Source organism: Chrysochloris asiatica, unplaced genomic scaffold, assembly GCF_000296735.1.
Source record: "Chrysochloris asiatica unplaced genomic scaffold, ChrAsi1.0 scaffold00076, whole genome shotgun sequence".
NCBI lineage: Eukaryota > Metazoa > Chordata > Mammalia > Afrosoricida > Chrysochloridae > Chrysochloris > Chrysochloris asiatica.
In genome coordinates, this window is record NW_006408594.1 from 2,870,544 (window position 1) to 2,891,174 (window position 20,631).

At 40.3% G+C, this 20,631-nt stretch overlaps 2 protein-coding genes across 2 annotated transcripts in view; both read left to right on the forward strand.

Moving 5' to 3' along the window:
- Positions 1–12,068, forward strand: part of FAM227A (family with sequence similarity 227, member A) — a 103,480-nt gene extending 91,412 nt beyond the window's left edge. Inside the window, exon 17 of the mRNA XM_006865266.1 lies at positions 11,954–12,068. Within this exon, the coding sequence (XP_006865328.1) occupies positions 11,954–12,068 (115 nt within the window). The remainder of the gene's footprint in view (positions 1–11,953) is intronic.
- Positions 12,069–13,971: 1,903 nt separating this feature from the next.
- The window catches only part of DMC1 (DNA meiotic recombinase 1), a 108,330-nt gene continuing 101,670 nt past the window's right edge, over positions 13,972–20,631 (forward strand). Inside the window, exons 1-4 of the mRNA XM_006865267.1 lie at positions 13,972–14,044; positions 14,754–14,798; positions 15,683–15,829; positions 18,004–18,086. Of these exons, the coding sequence (XP_006865329.1) occupies positions 13,994–14,044; positions 14,754–14,798; positions 15,683–15,829; positions 18,004–18,086 (326 nt within the window). The 5' untranslated portion in view covers positions 13,972–13,993. The remainder of the gene's footprint in view (positions 14,045–14,753; positions 14,799–15,682; positions 15,830–18,003; positions 18,087–20,631) is intronic.

Below are 20,631 nucleotides of genomic sequence, written 5' to 3' on the forward strand. Positions count from 1 at the left end.
TTTCATTTTTGACAATTTCCAATTTTCCTAGAATCATACTTCATGCATTCTATGTTCCAATTATTAATGGATATTTATAGCTGTTTCTCTTCATTTTGAGTTGTGCCCTGTCAGCAAATGAAGGTCCCAAGGGCTTTACTCCATTCGCGTCATCACAGTCAACTCTACTTTGAGGAGGCAGCTCTTCCCCAGTCATGATTTGAGTGCCTTCCAGCCTGAGGGGCTCATTTTCTGGCACTATATCTAACAGTGTTTCTCTGCTATTCACAAGGTTTACAGTGACTAAATATTCTAAAGTAGTACATCTCTGTTTCCTCGACTGTCTTCATCCAGGAGCTTATCTGAAACCTGTCCACCGTGGGTGACCCTGCTGGTATTTAAAATACCGGTGGCAGAGCTTCCAGAATCACAGCAACTCACAAGCCACCGCAGTACGACAAACTGACAGATGAGTGTCAGAGCTGTGGACTCTAGACTCCAGGAAAGAGAAAAGCTGGGTGCTAGCAGTCAGGTGCTGGTGGCCAGGAGGCAGGCTTGTCGAATGTGCCCTTTGGTTGTTTAAATGACTGTATATTCCTGAGTTTTTTTGTGTACGTCTTCCCCACAAAAACAGAGGGAATAGAAGCAAATACTGTTGAATGATGAGGCACAGAGTAGATTGTAATCATTGCAATGAAATGATGAGTGTAAAACTGATGCTCCCCCATGTGAACAACCACTCAATTCACAATAAAAACTTTTTTTAAAAAGGGTATTCCCAAGGTCTGCATGTGCACTGACTGAGCTCTCTTCAGAACTGTGTACGTAGATCTTCAAGTGACAACAGCAATTTGAAAGACTAGATATGCACCTTAGGGGCAGGAGTGTATTTGAAGGTGGAGGAACAACCCAGAAAAGGAGGGTGGCCATGGTTGCACATCTTAAAGAATGAAATCAATATCACGGAATTGTATGGTAGAAACAGTTGGAACAGTATCTTGTTTTGCTGTGTGCATTCTCAACAACAACTAAATAAATACTTCAACAATAGTTTCGTTACCCAGAGGTGAGGGAGGGGGATGAAGGCATTAGGGGATATTTTTGGCTTAAGGTTTTTTAAAAGATTGTCTCAGGGAAGTAATTTCAGGGAATTCTTCAGTCTCCATGAGAGCGTGAGTATAGCCATTTTGCCTCCATGAACGTGAGTGTAGCCATTTCAAGAGCACAACTATTTTATTTAGTAAATAGGGATTCTGGTGTGGTGCTGTGGGATCAGTACTGGACTGCTAACTCCAAGGTAAGTGGTTCAAACCCACCAACCACTCCTTGGAAACCCTAAACAGGGACACAATGAGTTGGAATCCTCAACAGCACTAACATGAAGAGTTAATATAATTCAACACTGCCTGAGGCATCTTACACAAGTTCCTCCCCCCCACCTGCGTTGTTTCTTAGCTATATGCCTTTTCTATTTTAGGTTAGAATGTTAATGGTTTCTTAGCTCTGCTTGGAGCCTAGTCCCGGTTTGTGTAACTTCTGATAAGCAGGACCTGGGAGAGTTAGTCATTTTTTTCCCTTTTAATGTGTTTATTGGGGCATGGTGACCACCTTGTGATTTAGTGTGAATGCTAGAATGATGGAATTATAGTCTGCCTGCATACTGTACTGTTAAAAAGTATAAATATTGCTTGTAACAAAGAGTCAGAGAACAACATTCAAAAACCAACCTGTTTGCTGTGAAGTGTTCTGACGGTCAGCTTCCTCGTAATAATAAAGACTTTTTCTTTATTTATCTAGAGTGGTTATTAATTGAACTCAATTACTCCAGAGCATTGGACCCAAGCTTTAGGGTAACATCAATAGCTCCAGAAAATCTAGATTCCGTGAGAATTTGAAATTTTGTTCTTCATTTCCCCCTTTTGACCAAGATTCTTTTATAGAATCTTTGATCAAAATGTTCAGTAATGATAGCCTGTCACCATCCAGTTTTGGTCTCCTGGCAAAGGAAGTAATTGTTCATGGAGGCAATTAGCCACACATTGTATGTTGTTGTTGTTGTTAGGGTGCCATCGAGTCAGTTCTGACCCATGGTGACCCTGAATAGGTTTTTGAGGAACGGCTGGTGAGCTTGAACCACCAGCCTTGCAGTTCAAACCGACTTTGCAGTCCAGCGCATTATTCCACAGAGCCACACTAGGACCCGACTCACCTTCCTCTGTGGCTCTAGGTAAATAGAGAACAATTGTGCCTTAGGTGGTCACTTGCAAACGTTTAAGATCCCAGACACTACTTAATGAATTAGGAGGTAGAACAGAAGCATGAAACATGTTTGTAGGCCAGTTAACTGGGATGGGTCATGAAGTCATAATCCTAAACTTCCTAATGAAGAAACCAACCCCCATGAGGTATTTGGTTGCACACAAACAGCTTTAGCAGCTGCTCAGTGGCCCTCCCCAGCCCACTCCCAATAGGCTCTGGATTTGTAGCTCCTCTGTGGAGCCCTTTCCTCTCTTACCCCGGGGCCTTTTTTGCCTTTGGCTCCTCTACTTGGAAAAACCCTTCTCTTCATGAACTCACAATGCCACTAATTCCTGCTTTTCTTTCAGGGCTCCCCTTAAATGTTCTTAGACTTCTCCCCTAAGAAGTCTTTGCAGACACATCTCCACCAAGGATGGCACAGGTGGCCCTCCTGTGTGCTCCCAGGGCACTTCATGAGCCCCCCAACTGTGGTAAAATGATGGTAAACTAGTTGCCACCAAGTCAATCTCAACTCATGGCTCTTCCATGTGTGTCAGAGTATAACCATGGATTGTTAATGGCTGGTTTTTTGGAAGTAGATCAGCATTCCTTTCTTCCAAAGTAACTAGGTGGATTCAAACCTCCAAGCAGCCAAGTGCATTCTTTTTCACCACCCAGGGGTTCCTGCTGTTAAGTGCAGTCGAGTTGGTTCTGACCCACAGCGACCCTGTATAGGGTTTCCAAGGAGCAGGACTCCTAGTAGTCATAATGAATTTCAATGGCCTATTTATTCATCTATCTCTACCAGTATCCCACACCCAGAAAAAAGGCCTCCTCATTTTCTGGGATCAGGGCAGACTGCACTGCTGACGGCAGGACAATCCTTTGCACAGCTTAGGTCTGGACAGACCCTTTCCAGAAATTACTAAAGACTTGTAACCACAGACCTCTTAGGAAGTTAAAGATGAAAAGAGCTGCCTACCCTTTGTAAATATTAGAAAGGAAAATTATGGGGAAGAATTATTTGCCCTTTATAAGAGGAGGGTGTAGAACATGGAAGAGAAGTAACATTTAAAAAGCATTTACTTGTAATGTGGGATAAAGCAAATGAGTAATTGCATGATATTCTAATTCTGTCATTGTCGGTATTGCTAAGAACTAGTATTAGCATGGAAGAAAAGAAACTCAGATGTTAAACTAGAAGAGATTACATTAAAATTCTGTGTTCCTGATTTTTTAAAAATTAAAATACATGTAAATTTTACCATTGTAACCATTTAAAATGTTACAACTCAGCTTTATTAAGTGCATTCGCCACGTTGTGTAATTTAGTTTTCTAGGACCGCTGTTACAAAATACCACAACCTGGGTGCCTTGAAAGAACAGAAATTTCTGCTTCTGGAGGCTAGACATCCAAATCAGGGTGTTGGCCATGTTGATTCCTCCTGAAGGCTCTAAGAAACTGTTTCGTGCCTGTCCCCTAACTTCTGGTGGCTCCCAGATATCCTGTTTATGCTTGGGGACAGAAGATGCATTAAAACCCAAACCAGAACTCACAGTGATCCTATTCAACAGAGTAGAACTGCCCCATGGGATTCCAAGGTTGAAATCTTTATGGCAGCAGATGGCCACATTGTTCTCCCAAAGAGTGACTTTGTTGTTGTTGTTGTCAGGTGCCATTGAGTCGGAACTGACTCATAGTGACCCCATGCACAGAAGAACAAAACAATGTCCGATCCTGGGCCAATCTCACTACCACTGCCACATTTGAGTCCATCAATGATGCCACCTGGCCAATCCATCTCGTTAGGGGTCTTCCTCTTTTTCTCTGACCCTCCACCTTACCCAGCATGATATCCTTCTCCAGCGACTCTTTTCCAATTATTGACACAAAAACTCTAGCTTGCCATGCTCTATATCTAGGGTTTGAATCGCCAACCTTTTTTCGGATGGCAGCCAAGCACTTTATCCATTGCACTACTAGGGCTCCTGCAGATGGAATTAGGACTCATACTGTTCTCAGACAAAGGCAAGGGCACCATATGTTTTCAAGGAATACAATTCAATTGATGGCATTTAATCATCCATCAAGTAATTGTTGGATTACTCTCATGCTTCCGAAGACTTAATAACAACAAGGATAGTTGCTAGCACAAAAGAGGAATTCAATAAAAACTTGCTGAATTATTATTGTGGATAGAATTACTCGCCCCTGGTTGTGATAGGAAAGAATGTATCCTGTGATAAACCAGTACCTTTTTGAACCTGGAGTGAGGCACCTAAAACTAGGTAGATTCATATGGCAGAGGCTAAAAAGATGAAACTTTTTTTTAGAAGGGAAGATCTAGGAACTGGGATATTCTCACAAGAGACTTTTGATTAAAAATCCTCAGCAATAAAAATAAGTGCTTGTAGAATGTGCAGACTACACCATGTATCATTGTCATTGAATAATAATAACAACTATGATATCAGGAGGCCCGTTGTGGCGCTGTAGGATAAGCATTGGACTGCTAACCGAAACATTGGTGGTTCAAACCCACCAGCAACTCCTTGGAAACCTCATACAGGGTCACTGTGAGTTGGGACTGTTTTGACGGCACTTACCAACAAAGGTTCTTCCAACACTTCCAGAGGTTCAAGCTGGATTCAGAAGAGGCCGTGGAATGAGGGATATCATTGCTGATGTCTGATGGATCTTGGCTGAAAGCAGAGAATATCAGAAAGATGTTTACCTGCTGTGCCTTATTGACTGTGCAAAGACTTTCGATTGTGTGGATCATGACAAGCTATGGACAGGATTGCGAAGTATGAGTATTCCTGAACACTTAACACTTAATTGTGCTCATTAAGAATCTGTACCTGGACCAAGAGGCAGTTGTTCAAACAGAACATGGGAACACTGAATGGTTTAAAATTAAGAAAGGTATGAGATAAGGTATTCTTTCACCATACTTATTCAACCTGTATGCTGAGCAAATCATCCGAGAAGCTGGGTTCGATGAAGAAAACATGGCATCAGGATTGGAGGAAGACTCATTAACAACCTACGATATGCAGATGATACAACCTTGCTTGCTGAAAGTGAAGAGGACTTAAAACATTTGCTGATGAAGATCCAAGAGCACAGCCTTCAGTATGGATTAGAGCTCAATGTAAAGAAAACAAAAATCCTCACCACTAGACCAATAAACAACATTCTTATCAATGGAGAAAAGATTGAAGTTGTCAAGGACTTCATTCTTGGATCAACTATCAACACTCATGGAAGCAGCAGTCAAGAGATCAAACGATGTATTGCATTAAGCAAATCTGCTGCACAAGACCTTTTTAAAGTGTTGAAGAGCAAAGATGTCAGCTTGAGGACTAAGGTGTGCCTGACCCAAGCCATGGTATTTTCAGTAACCTCATATACATGTGAAAGCTGGACAGTGAATAAGGAAGACTGTAGAAGAATTGATACCTTTGAGTTACGGTGCTGGAGGAGAATATTGAAGGTGCCATGGACTACCAAAAGAACCAATAGATCCGTTTTGGAAGAAGTGCAGCCAGAGTGCTCCTTAGAGGCCAAGGTGGCCAAACTTTGTCTCTCATACTTTGGACATATTGTCAGGAGGGAGCAGTCACTGGAGAAGGATATCATGTTTGGTAAGGTGGAGGGTCACAGGAAAAGAGGAAGACCCCCAATGAGATGGATTGGCCAAGTGGCAGCATCGATGGACTCAGCGTGGCAATAGTAGCGAGGTTGGCCCAGGATCGGGCAGTGTTTTGTTCTGCTGTGCATAAAGTTGCTATGAGTCGGTACCGACTCAGTGGCACCTAACAACAACAACAATAACAAAAACATGTTATCAGAAAGGATAAGTCCCTGGAAAAGGATATCATGCTTGGTAGAGGATCAGCGAAAGAGAAGGATCCGCCAGTGAAAAGGATTAACACTGTGGGGCTCAAACGTAACAGTTGTGAGGATAGTTTGATTCTGTTGTGAGTCATAGCTGACTCCACAGCACCTAAGAGCAGCAAAGAATAAATAAGGAAATTAGTTGGATGCCATAGACCAGCACTCATGGCTCTTTTGGCAATGGGCACTAGTGTTCACGATGTCATTGGATACATAGCCGCAATAAAAACTAGAAAGGCTGGTGGGTCAAAATGATCACATCCAATTGTAAGGATTTGATGGCAAATCCAGCCATCAATCAGATTAACTGCGCTAGCTACTGATTCAACATGCTTAATGTTTTTGAGATAACTGGCTTAAGGCAAAATCATTTCCTGAGACCAGCTAACTCAAAAGGTTTGGTGACTATTTGAGCAATGACCCCCAGGGAGAATCCTACAGACATTCTGTGTGACTTAATCACAGAAAAACATTTCCTAAGGTGCATGGTAAAGTTTATACAAAGTTTAATTTACACCAAAGGGACCAGGCACAAATCCCAAGCCAGCTGTTTAAGATTTATCAGGTACCTCACTATAAAAAGGCTTTGCATAGTAGCTTCAATTTGCTTAGGATAAACCCAATTCATAGCAACCCGTTAGGACAGAATAGAATTGCTCCATAGGGTTTCCAAGTCTGTAAATCTTTATAGGAGCAGCCAACCTCATCTTTCTTCCAGCTGGTAGATTTGAACTGCTGACCTTGCAGTTAGCAGCTCAATGCTTACCACACTATGCCAAAACTTGAAAATATAAACCAGTTCCCAGGATGCAAAGTGTAAACTCAGGGAAGCTTAGAGTTAAATAGGGAGATGATAAAGTGATTCAAGACAGGAATAGTTTCTGTATGTTTCTATTTAAAGTGGTTGTATCAGTTAAGAGAATTTGTCAAATTTAGGATCTGAGATTGGTTTGTGATTCTAAATTAAAATATGTAGTTGACTAGTTGCTATTTTCTTTTTCATGCTCTGTTTTATTTTAGTGTAGGAATTTGTTGAGATTTACTTTTTAGTGAAATATATGGCAAGTGTGACCAATTTTAGTAAATATTTCATTGTTGTTGTTACGTGCCATTGAATCAGTTCCAACTCATAGTGACCCAATATAGATTCCAAGACTGTAAATATTTTTTTTTGTTTTTTTTTTAAAGTGTTTATTGTGAACTGAGTGATAGTTTACATGGGAGAACATCGGCTTTACACCGTCATTTCATTGCAATGATTACAATTTCCTCCGTGCATCATTATTCAACAGTATTTGCTTCTATTCCATTTGGGAGTTTTTAGGGGATGGGTGTACACAACAACACTCAGGAATATATAATCATTTAAACAACCAAAGGGCACATTCTGCAAGCCTGCCTCCTGGCCAATGTCTTTCCCTCAGTCCCTCTCTTTCCATGAGTCCAGAGTCCTCAGCTGCTCCCTCTCTCCATGTCCTCATCTCTGCCTCCATCACTGGTGTCGCTGCTTCTCTGGATAGGATTCTACATTCCACTCATGCTCTTCTTCCTTGATGGTCCTAGGATCCTCTGTTTCTGGACTGTGAGATTAACTACTGCCCCATTTTTGTTACAAAACTTCTACCTCTACAGCTGTGATAAGACTGTAAATCTTTGAGGGAGCAGAAGGTCTCATCTTTCTCCCACAGAGCAGCTGGTGGGCTCGAACTGCCAACTATGTGTATTCTATTACTGGGTAAACTGTTCTGTGTGTATGAATAAGGTAACTGTTAATCACATTATTCAAATGTTATGTGCTGTGGTGATGTATCATGGAATTGACCCATGTAACAAAGTAGAACTGCTACTAGGGTTTTCTTGGCTAAAATCTTTTCTCTTTTTTGGTATGTGTGTGGCTTGGGTGAATGTCTGCAACACAAATTAGTTTTCCTTTTCCATTCAACAATTTATACATACTTTGTCTTTACAAGAGTTGCAATTCTCTCAGTGTAGCAGCACTCTTCCCACTTCCTTCCTGGGCTCCTTGCATCCATTCATCCTTTTTTCCTGCCCCTTCCTGTCCTCTGAGCTTTATTTTGGGGCCAGTCCTGCCCTTTTGGTTTCATGTGGTTGGCTGTTGTGAGGAGTATGGGCCTGTGTTATTGTTCACTTTAGAGAGCTGGGTTTTTTGACTGTAAGGTGACCTCCCGAGGTGGGTTAAGTTCCAGCTTTGGAAGGGTGTCTCAGGGCCAGTGTAGGAGTTCTATCAGTTTCTATCAGACCAGTTAAGTGGTCTTTATTATTTTGAATTTTGTTCGACACTTATCTCCCAATTCTGTTTAGGACCGTCTGTGGTCCCAATCAGGGAAGTCATTAAGGGGACACCATCTAGTTCTTCTGATTACTAATTGATTTTAGATTAGATATTTTTAGTTGATGCTGGCAAAGAATTTTTAAAGTACCATGAATTGCCAGAAGAACAAACAAATCTGTGTTGAAAGTACAGCCAGAATGTTCCTATGAATCCAGGATGGGAAGACTTCATCTCTCATACTTTGGACATGTTTTCAGGAGGGACCAGTTCCTGGAAAAGGACCTCATGCTTGGTAAAGTGGAGGGTCAGTGAAAATAAAGGAAGATTGCCAATGAGATGGATTTGCACTTGTGAGAAAGGCACAGGACCAGACAGTGTTTCCTTCTATTATGTATAGGGTCACTATAAGTTGGAATCGACTCAAAGGCATCTAATAGCCTTACATAAGTCCGATTTATTGAATGATCAAGACTCCATGTGAATGAACTCAATCTTCTGGCTGATATCACATGGTTACAAAGTCCAACAGCCTGTGAGAGCCCCTCTGCATTCCCCTGACATTGTCAGACTTCTTTTGCCTTAATTTCTCGCTTCAACATCTTAATCACTCTGAAGCCCCTTCTCCCAAGTGTGGACCTAATGGAAACAGTTCTTTTTGTAGGGTGGAGGTGGGGGTGGGGACACAAACCCACACAGACCTTTATTTTCTAGTGTAAAAGCAAATCCTTTTTAGCGAGTAGAATGAAAAGTTCCTAGGTTTTTACAATCTTGGAGTATTAGCAAATGTCTCCAGGGAAGAGGAGAAAGGCTTTGAGTTTTATTATCCTGAGGATATGTGAGCAAATGGCTCCAGCGCAATTCATGTCTGTAATTTCCAAGACATGTTTACCATTCAGTCATAAAGACCATGCCGCAAAGTGAACATCTTCATGGAGATTGTCAACAGGGGAGAGGCAGACTTTGGGATTACCACAGACTATTATAGTAGCAATTACTGTCATTGCCTATATGCTTTATTGCCCATGGGGTCTGTGTCTTATTTGTTGAACCCCTAACACCCAATGCCTAACACTCAAGCCCCTTGCCATGGAGTCAGTTCTGACTCAGAATGACGCAATAAGGACAGAGTAGAATTGCCCCACAGGGTTTCCAAGACTATAAATCCTCTAAAAGCAACCAGTCACATCTTTCTCCTGTGGAGCGGCTGGTAGGTTTGAACCACTGGTCTTTCAGTTAGCAACCAAGCACTTTAACCATCCTACCACCTGTGTACCTATATCTAGCATGTGGTTGCTGTTGTTATGTGCTGTCGAGTTGATTCCGACCCATAGCGACCCTGTATAGAGTTTCCAAGGAGCAGCTGCTGAGCTTGAACCACTGACCTTGCAGTTCAAACAACTTTGCAATTGGACACATTAGACCATAGCGCCACACCAGGACACATACTGCCTGACAAATGAATAGTGTGGATTTTTTTTTAAATTGATTTTATATGTTTAAGGGAAGAGGTACTCAGTAGAATTCTTTTTGTGATGACCCTTCATGTTTTAGTTCTCTACTAAAGCCACTTAAATTTCAGCTCTTGAACCTTCAAGAATACATATCTAGAAGGATGACTTTGAGCAAATTCAATTGTACACATGAAATCATTTGCTTCTATCTGGCTATAAGGTGGTTGTCCACAGAGGGGCAGTAAAGTGTAATGGTAAAAAATTTGGATCCTAACTCTAATCCCATTGCCTATTTTTGTTTATTTTCACATTTTAGAATATCATAAATATGGCACAATTTTTTTTTTCTATAGAGAACTTTTGGAGTCCCTGAAGAATGTGAAAAATTGGATAAATGACAGTTATTCCATTATTGACACAAAAACTCTAGTTTGCAATGTTCTATATCTAGGGTAGGAAAATGACATTTTATCTTGTAGAATTTGTTTTTAAAATATATTTATCATTTTTTCATGGTTTCTGAGTTTTGTGTCATATTCAAAAATCATTTTTTAAAAATTCTACCACATTTTCTTCTAGTACTTTTATTATTTTATTGTGCAGATTTAATCTTTTTATTTATCTGCAGTTTATTTTGGTATAAGGTGTGAAGTATGATTCTAATTTTGTTTTTGTTCCAGATGGCTCCCTAGTTGTTCCAAAACCATTCATTAAAATCATCATTTCCCCACTGATTTGAAATGCCACTTTCACCATACTCAGAATTTTGTTTGATTTGAAAGACTCATCTTTTTTGTTGTTGTTCTGATTTGAGTGGAAAGGTCTTCATGTGTAATTTTTAACTACCTCAAGGGTTTTTTGCTTTTTTTTTAAAAAGACATTCTTGAAGTTGTATATAATCATCTATGATACCCAAATAAGATTTTGTTCCTTACTTCATGAATTTGCCATTACCAGGCTCATTTTGGTGTCTTTCTTTAAATGTACTGCACACAACCTTCAAATATTATGAACATTTCTCTCTCCCAGCTGTCACTACACCAAACTACATATGTTATATTTCCCTAAATCATCTTGCTGTGCTCTTTGCAGCTCTTCTGTACACTGTTGATGTCTTCATCTAACAAACTGCTCAGAAGTTACTATAATTACTTTAATGAGGCTTCAGAATGAAAACCTATCATCACTACCTAGTTTGTCCCAAAAATGGCCATTAATTTCCATTTAACAAGAAGAAGACAGGCTATGTTTCTGGAAAACAACAGATTTTGAAAAGCTATGGCAGTTATTTATTGGCTGTTTAAACAATTCACCTGGGAAGAGGGGATGCCCCACAAAATGCCAACTACTACCTATGGTGGGATTATTTTGCTATTTATTTCAGCAAAATGATTCAGACTCTGAAGAAAAAGGGTAGGTCTTGAACCCAAAGAACTGTTTTCATAGATATTCATCCAGGATACAACTCAGCCTCCACCTCAACAGATGGTCTTTCAAATGTTTCACGACTGTCTTCAACAAACGGCTGCATTTGAGGGGAGGAGGAGCACGGCTGAAAGCAGACCTAACATTTCTGTTTAAAAGCTGGACCAAAATATGTTTGGCTTCTATGGTCTATTTAAAACTCGAGCTAAGATGAAGAAAAATTACTCTCCATCCTGAATGGACCTTTGATGTTTCAAATCACTGACAAGAATGTCAAAAGGTATTGGAATCAAGAAGAAGGGAGGGAGACTAGCAACACGGAGCTTTTGAGGGGCAGACTGTGAAGTTCATCTGAAACACTTGGAATGAAAAGAAAAGTCTTGCGTAAGGGGAAAGAGACCCTTTACCGTTCCACTTTCTCCCCCAAAAGTTCTGATGAAGATTATTAGCATTGGGCACAGCACTGCCCTCTCGTCCACTCAACATCCCTACTTCACTTCAAGGTTTTTCCTCAAATCTGTCACTTTCCAGCGGCCTCTCTAACTGGGAACAACCCCCACTACTTTAGGACGTCTTTCTCACAGCAGCCTGCCCTCACCTCAGCATCCCCTAATTTCTACACTTCTCTTCAATGACTCCACCTCAGACTCCTCTCCTTTATTTCAGCCTCTCCTCAGAATACTTCCTCTACCTCAGTGTCCCTGCCTCACCCCGGCGAGCCTCCCCGACTGCCCGAGCAGTTCATAGCTCCCCGCCCCCTCGGCACAAACCACGCCCCTAGTCATTCTCCCCGCCCCCGTCCCGCCCAATGCCCCCGCCCACTCCCGGCCCTCAGATCAGCGCCCAGGCTCTAGTCGTTTGGCGCCAAACCCTCAGATCAGCGACGCGCGAGTCTCTCTCCTCAGCTTCTGGGTCGGAGCCGGAATCCCGGGAGCTGAGAGCGAGAAAATCCGGACGCAGGACGAAAGGGATTCTACCTTGAAAACCTAGGGTGTGAGGGAGGTGTGTGGCAAAAGGGACACCGTGTGAAGAAACTGAGGGGAAACTCAAGGTTTTAAAGAAAGCACAGTCTGCTTTCTCATCCTTTTTCTTGGTAATAACTGGTCGTAGCTAGGGCTTGAGTTTGTGGCTTTGTGCATTCCACTTCCCAACCCCAGGGAAAAAAATCTCAGGCGATTTTCCTACATTCTTATAAAATTGAACCTAAGTCTTAAAGAGGTCTCCCCGTCTGAGGGAATTCGGTGTCAGGAAAACGGCCACAGGTTCCAGGTCTGACGTCGCCGGTGACATTGACGGTGACTTGGACCACGCTCCGCCATGATACCAGCCCTGTTTCCCTTCAACCGAGGTGGTCAGCCACGCTGACCAAGATGTCGGGGAGCTCATGTAGAGGGAACTGTGCAATTGTTACTTGAAAAACCGAGCAATCTGTTTGTTACATTAGGGAGAGAAGAAATGGATGGTTGTTGGTTTTTTAATTCGGTGAAGATAATGTGGAAATTGGGTATATGTAGCTGTATTCTAGAAGATTCCATTAAAGCTGTACACATTTGCCTCCTAAACCCTTGCTGTTTGAAGTCCTGGTGTAGCGCTGAAGGGTAAACACTTGACCTCAAGGTTGGCTTGAACCACAAAGTCGGTGGTTCAAACTCACCAGCCGACCTCGGGAAGCCCTACATGGGGTCTCTATGGGTCGGAACCGACTCCACAGCACTGAACAGCAACAACTTTGCTATTTACAAGTATTAGGTGGTAGGATCGTACTTTGACATTAGTAATTTGTTCCATTTCTGCCGAGTTCCAACCTCGGTTTTAAGTGAGGAGATTGAATAGGCCCCAAAAAAACTCTTGATGACTAAGCCCATATTTTATTGTAAAGAGCATAGTCATGCAGATTCCAGAGATTTCAAACAACTGCTACAGTGTTCAAAACGATTTTAACAACTTGATATAGTGTAGGTATCCATCATAGTTTTAATCTTAAAAAATCATGAAACTGGCAAATATTATGAATCAATGGGCATGTATCTAGTGTTTTATGAAACAAAAAGATAACATGTTACAAGAGAACCCATTCATTATTAGCAAGCAGGAAGACATTCATCAAATATGTAGTAAAATCTATTCATTCAGGATAGACTAAGTTCTAGAAGAATACATGGAAGAATGACATAAGGTCGAAATTGTTAAACAAATGTTAAATAACAGTATGCAATTTTAAATAACATTCTAAGACAACAATAAAGGTTCAGACAGTCATGATTAACTGTGCTATGCCAGTTGGTTCTGACTTAGTGACACTGTATAGGGTTTGCAAGGAGTGGCTGGTGGGCTTGAACTGCCCAGCTTGTGGTTAATGGTCCAGTGCTTATGCTATAGTGCCACACCAGGACTCCAACTGTGCTATAGAAATTGAGAAATATGAACAAAAGAGAACAGTGTTAGGGAAGGAGAGAAAAAAAAAAAGATTCACACACACAGAAAAAAGAAGTAACGCCACCTACTCAACAGAAAGCATACAGTCCTGCCCAGTCTTTCTAAACTAAATGTTCCTCTGTCTCCTTTTGATCCTAGTATCTTTGAAATGAAATCAAGGAAGTTTCCAGGCAAACAAACAAACAAATAAAATTGCTATATGATTTATAACCACCTCTTAAATAATGTCTTATTTTTCTAGAATTGTTTTTCTGCAGCTCACCTTTCAATATGAAGGAGGATCAAGTTGTGCTGGAAGAACCAGGATTCCAAGATGATGAAGTATGTTAGAATGTTGGATGATAAGCATTCCACAGAAATTAAGTTCTTTCTCGGTTAGCTACTATACTTAGAAACAGACTAAGAATAAGGCATAGTTCTAGAGAGGTGACATTAAAGCTATGTAACAATCGTGTTGAGGAGTGCTAAGATTAGCTGTTTAGCAACTGGCATGAAAATCATTTTAACAACTGAACAACTGGTCTGACTTTACTAGTTAGTATTTGTGCGTTGTTGTTGTTAGTTCCCATCGAGTTGCTTCTGACTCATGGTGACTCACGGGAGCAGAGTAAAAGTAGAGTTTTAGAGATTGTGACCTTTCAGATTGCCAGGTTTGTCTTCCAAGGCACTTCTGGGTGGACTAAAACCACCAACCTTCTGGCTAAGGGAATGGTACCAAATATCAGCCTGGTCCTCGAGAGTAGGGAGTTCAAGGGTCTAGTTGGGAAGAAAGTTGAAAAAACATGTTTAAAAATAGATCAAATGCTATTCCAGTGCTTTGAATACTGTCCTTAAAAATTTGGTAGTCATCATGACAAAGGTATAAGCTTCCCAGTACTTTCAATGTTGGAACTTCTAAGTATATAACAATCTAAAGAAGTGAAATTTTAGTCATTTTGGAGTGCCTTGTTTTATTGAAGTAACTTATTGAAAGGCATGAAATTGTTGTATACAAACAAATCAAAATTCTTCGTTTTTAAATCTCCTTTAGGAATCGTTGTTTCAGGACATTGACCTGTTACAAAAACATGGAATTGTAAGTCTTTTTTGTTTCTGTGTTAAGTTGTTCAACTCACTGTTTCTCAGGTTAAGCCTATTGACATTTTGGATTGGGTGGAGGGCTGTCTCGTGTGCTTAGCAGCATTCATGGCCTCTACCCACTCAATGCATGCTAGTAGAACCCCTACAGGTATGACAACTAAAAATATCTCCAGACATTGTCAAGTGCCCTTAGAGGGCACAATGGTCCCAGGTGAGAACCTCTGAACCCATTCTTCATGCATTTATCTATATCTGTCATCTTCATTAACAGAAAATTCAGTTCTATATGTAAGGTGACTAGAGTGAATGATGTTGGCAGAAATCCAGATTCTGAGTAACAAATGAGATTCATTTCGGTGGCAGTCAGTTGGTAGTAAAACTTCTCTGACATTATCTTTTGCAGCCCTCACATTTAAACTCTTTCAGTCGGTCTTAAAAAAATAAAAAAGGAACAAGAGAAAATCCTGGTCCCTTGCTGATGCAGAGGGAAAAAAAAAACAAAAAACATCTTTTAAAACTATTTTAAAAGAACATATTGGTAATGAAGTTCTGTAGAAGGAAAGAGCTGAACTGAGTGGGTGAATGTGTGATATGTTTGTTAGCTTTTCCACCAACACTTTTCTTTTGAATTCCTTGTTACATTGCCATGGTCTTACTAACATTCTTGGGAAATCAGGGCACAGCTAGAACATTTGGCAGCCTGCTGGGTATGTTCTACTCAGATATTTTCAGAACATTTGGCTACATGGTGGGTGGGTTCCACCTGGCTGCTTGTATATAATTGGCAACATGGTGGAAGGAGATGGACACAAAAGCACATGACTATGGGAGTCTTCAGGCTGGCATTTTACCAATCTGTGCCCATTCTTTTCCTTGCAGAACGCGGCTGACATTAAGAAATTGAAGTCAGTGGGAATCTGTACTGTCAAAGGGATACAAATGACCACAAGAAGGGCTCTATGCAATGTCAAAGGGCTTTCTGAAGCAAAAGTGGACAAAATTAAAGAAGCAGCCAACAAACTTATTGTGAGCAAAATCCCTTCTTTGCTGTTTTTACCTTAGGAAGGTCTTGTGAGACTTTAAAAATTTTCTCATTATGAACTATTGTGGGAATTCTGCATTTCTGTAGACCACAATATTAGATGCTTCGTGTTAACTTCTTATCACCTTCATTTCAAAGCAGTAGCAATTAACTTCTGAAAGATTGAAGGCAATTATTTTGTATTAAAGCTTCTCTTTTTGTGTCTATGTTTCTTTCTCACTGTCTGTTTGTCTTTCCTTTTAAATTTTTATTTATTAATTTTTTTAACCTTCTTTCTCCTTATATTAAATCTATGGCTGTTGCAAAGCACTCAGTACCAAAGAAGTTGCTCTTTTCTAGTAGAGGCCAATGGATAAGGGAGCCATGGATGATAATAAGCTTTACAGTGGTTGGTTCTACATGAGTGCAGTAGAGTTACTTAAGATTAAGAATAGTGTCATAGAAGCAGCTAAACCTGGCAGATGGCCGGTAAGACTTTGAGGGGCCCAGGCAGCTGAGTGGCTGCCAGGGAAAAGCAGAGGCCTTAGACCCAAACTTTTGTGTAGAGCTTGTCAGATGCCACTGGATCAGTCAGATATGGAAATAGGAATGTGAAGACAGGGAGCCACCAGGTCTGCTTCTTTGCAGAAGGGTGAGCCTTTCCATTTCTACATGTGCATGTCAGAGTCTCATTCCTAGCAAGTCCTCAAAGTCCTCCCTTTGTCAATAGCCATTTGGTTCCCTTCCCCAGAGGCAGTCAAGACAGGAGAGTGATGGAAGTAGTAAGTCACAAATTGAACAGGAGCCAACTCTGTAACCCCAAACCCAATTCAGTTGCTCTAGCTTCTGGGTACCCTCAGGCAGTGTGCCCACAGGGTCAGTTCCCTAACTGTCAGGGTATCTAAGGAAGCCCTTAGAGCAGCACTTTGCTGCTTTATAATTCCTAGGCGTTCATTTTTTCTTTGGTAAACGCAATCCCACTATCAAAGAAAAGAACCCCTCTCTTTCTAAAGCAGCCACTACTACACCCAGAGTCAAATCCTTTCTGAAGCTATTTATTCACAAAGAGAGAGAAAAAGATAGAGAAGTGAAGTTAATTTTGTAGTATATTGTTGTTGTTGTTAGGTGCCGTCAAGTCATAAGGTTATGCACAACAGAACAAAGCACTGCCCAGTCCTGTGCCCATCTCACAATTGCTGTTATGCTTGAGCCCACTGCTGCTGCCACCGTGCCAATCCATCTCATTAGGGGTCTCCCACTTTTTCGCTGACCCTCCACTTTACCAAGCATGATATCCTTCTCCAGAGCAGTCCTGATAATGTGTCTGAAGTCTTAGAGACAAAGTCTGGTCATCTTGGCTTCAAAAGAGCATTTTGGCTGTATTTCTTCCAACACAGATGTGTTGTATAGTGATTCTAAAACATTGATGTGTATTAGAATCACCCATGGAGACTAATAAGGAAAACAGAGGCTCAGAATCATTGAAGTATGATAGATCCTGGTTTCTATTCTCCCACATAAAGTTTTTTAAAAAGTTCAGGAACCACTGCCTATCATAATATAAAACCACAAAGATAGAAACACATTAGACCACATCTGGGCTCATTTTTAGTACTTTAACCCTGCATCATTTGTAGTTTATTACTTTAATAAATAAGCAGTAGACCTACCATATGAAAAAATACTGTTACAGGAATTTCTGGACTTTTTGCAATTTCTAGACCTTGGAAAAGTCATGCTGTTGAATGAAATTAACCATTTTGCTTTATTAATCAAAATCGTTCATATTTCATTAAATAAAAGGGAGCTTGAAAAAGTTTGCGGAAAAATTCCAATATCTTTTGACTCCATTTTCCCACTATTTGAAGCTCCCTTGTATGTCTTATTTAATCTTCACAGCAGATTTTATGAGACACATTACTTTTATCCCCATCTTACCAACAAGAAGAAGCTGAAGTATAGAAAGATTAAGAACTTTACTCCACATAATACAATAGTGCTGGGGACCTAGTTTGAACTTAGGTAGGGAGGTTCCAGAGTCTGTGTTCTTAATGATGATGTACTATCTTCAAAGACAAATGAACTCTAGGTTTTACCAAGTGAATAGTTTTTGGCAACATTTGAAATCAAAATCATCACCTTATACCTTTTCTGAATCATCCTTTTTGTGTGTCTGTAGGAACCAGGATTCTTGACTGCCTTTGAGTATAGTGAGAAGAGGAAGATGGTTTTCCACATCACCACTGGGAGCCAGGAATTTGAGTATGTATCTATTATTACTTATTATTACTTATTATTACTTATTGTTATTACTTAGCACAATCTTTAGCCTTCGTGGTGTAGTGGGTTACACGCTGGGCTGCTAGCCACAAGGTCAGCGGTTCGAGTCCTCAGGAGAAAGATGAGGCTTTCTGCTCCTGTAAAGATTTACAGCCTTGGAAACCCAATACAGAGTTGTTATGAGTAGGAACCGACTCGGCAGCACACAACTAACACCAACTACCACCACCACCATAATCTTTAGAACACTGTATTTCTTTTTCTCTACTCATTATTTCTCCTAAAAGTATTTCTTTTCAGGGAATTTTTCTTTTTCTTTTCCAAAAGGCAAATGGAAGCAAACAGAAATTCTAGATTATTTGTAGAAACAGGATTAAATTTCTTATGAGGAATTCAGACTCATGAGTGATATTACATTGTGAGAACTGCAATCAATGACACCAATCAAAATGTGTATGAATTGTTGAATGGAAAATCGATTTGCTCTTAAAACTTCACCCAATGTACAATAAAAACTTTAAAAAGAGAAGAAAGGAAATTCAGACCTTAAGTACAAGTAGTTTCAGAATCCACCAAAAACCCATTGCTGTCAAATTGATTCTGACTCATAGAGATACCCTATAGGACAGAGTATAACTGCCCTATAGGGTTCCCATAACTGTAAATCTCTATGGAAGCAGACTCCCATATCTTTTGTCCACAGAGCAGGCTGTTGGGTTTGGGACTCAACCTTTGTAGTAACAGCTTACTGCTCAACCACTGTGCACTAAGGACTCTTTGTTTCAGCATCAACATTTATTGCTTTATAAAGCATTTTTTAAAAATCTGCTTAATTTTTAATTTCCTTTCCTTCTCCAATGACAAATTTCATGTCATCTTTTGAGTTTACTTAAAAATCAATTGTTTGATTGGATGCTTGAGAAAAAATAACCCAATGGTTTTTCTCTTCAGCAGCAGCAGCAGCAGCGGCGGCAGGTTTAACTTCTCTTTTTAGTCACTGTCTTATGATTCCTGAATTCCGAATTATTGTCTTCCCAATGCAAGTTGACTAGAATAGGTTTTTGTTTTTGTTTTGCTTCTTACTAAATCTTACCAGGAGATTAGTATTTCATAAATTTGAGTATTATTCAAGAACAAGTTGAACAAAAGCAATATTTCCTGAAAGTATTCCTCAAAACACTGACCTCACAAATACTCCAGGAAAAAAGATTTTGTAGCTAAATATGTCTCTACTTGGATGTCTAGTAGGCAGTTCAGACTTCCCAGGTTCAAATCCAAACTTCTGCTCTCCCCTCCCCCACCCCCTATTGCCTTCTCCCAGTCTTTTTCATCTTGGTGGTGGTGGTGGTGGTGGTGGTTGTGTGCTGTGGAGTCAGTTCCGACTCATAGCAACCCTGTACGGGTATTCATCTTAGATCTGTCTTTTTCCTGATCCTCAGACCAAAAACCTTGACATCATTCCTGATTCCATTTTTTTTCTTTCCTACCTCAGTTCTAATCCATTAGCAAATCTGTCTGCTTTACCTTTAAAACACAGTAAACCATCCAGTTCCTTCAACAGATAAATTAATTGCAAAGGGGAAAAAGAGAGAGAGAGAGAAGGGGTCTTATCACCTAATCACAATATGTGAACTTTATTTGGATCTTGATTCAAACATGTTATAAAAAATATGCCATATATGAAAGATAGTTGGAAAATTGAACACTTAACTGTTGTGGTTAGGTGCTGTCGAGTTGGCTCTGACTCACAGTTCCTATGCACCACAAAAGGAAACACTGCTTGATCGTACAGCATCCTCACAATTACTATGTTTGAGCTTTTTGTTGCAGCCACCATGTCAGTCCATCTCACTGAGGGTCTTCCCAACAATAGATTACTAGATAGCTAGTATTATGGAATTACTGATTGAAAAGTGTGATCATAGTAATGTGGTTATGATAAAAAAAAGAGTCCTCATCTTTTGGAGATATGTACTGAAATACTTAGGATGAAATGATATGTTGCCTAGGATATGCTCAAAATAATATGGAAAGAGGGAAGTGGATGGAGGTTTAAATGAAAAAGGATTAGTTTTGATCTGATAGTTGATGATTGCTAAAACTGGATGATGTTATACATTTTTTGTTCACTTCTGTTATGTTGGAAATTTCCCGTAATAGGAAAAGTTAATATGCATAAATGTATATAAAGAAAGAATATAAATTTGACTATTTTTCACCACTTCCATTGTTACCTCCACAGTCTAAACCACTTATTAGTATCTATTCTGGATAGTTTTAAACGTCTAAGTAACCCCACTCCTTTAGATCTTACCACCTACTGTTTATTCCTCATGAAGCAGACAGAATGATCCTTAATAAAACACACCAGTTGACTCCCTATCCCACTCAGAGGAAAAGTCAACATTCCCTCTAATCTCTCATCTTATTCTTCTTTGCTATTCCTAGATCATGCAGCACTCCTGCCTCAGGGCCTTTGCTATTCCTAGAACATGCAGCACTCCTGCCTCAGGGCCTTTGCTATTCC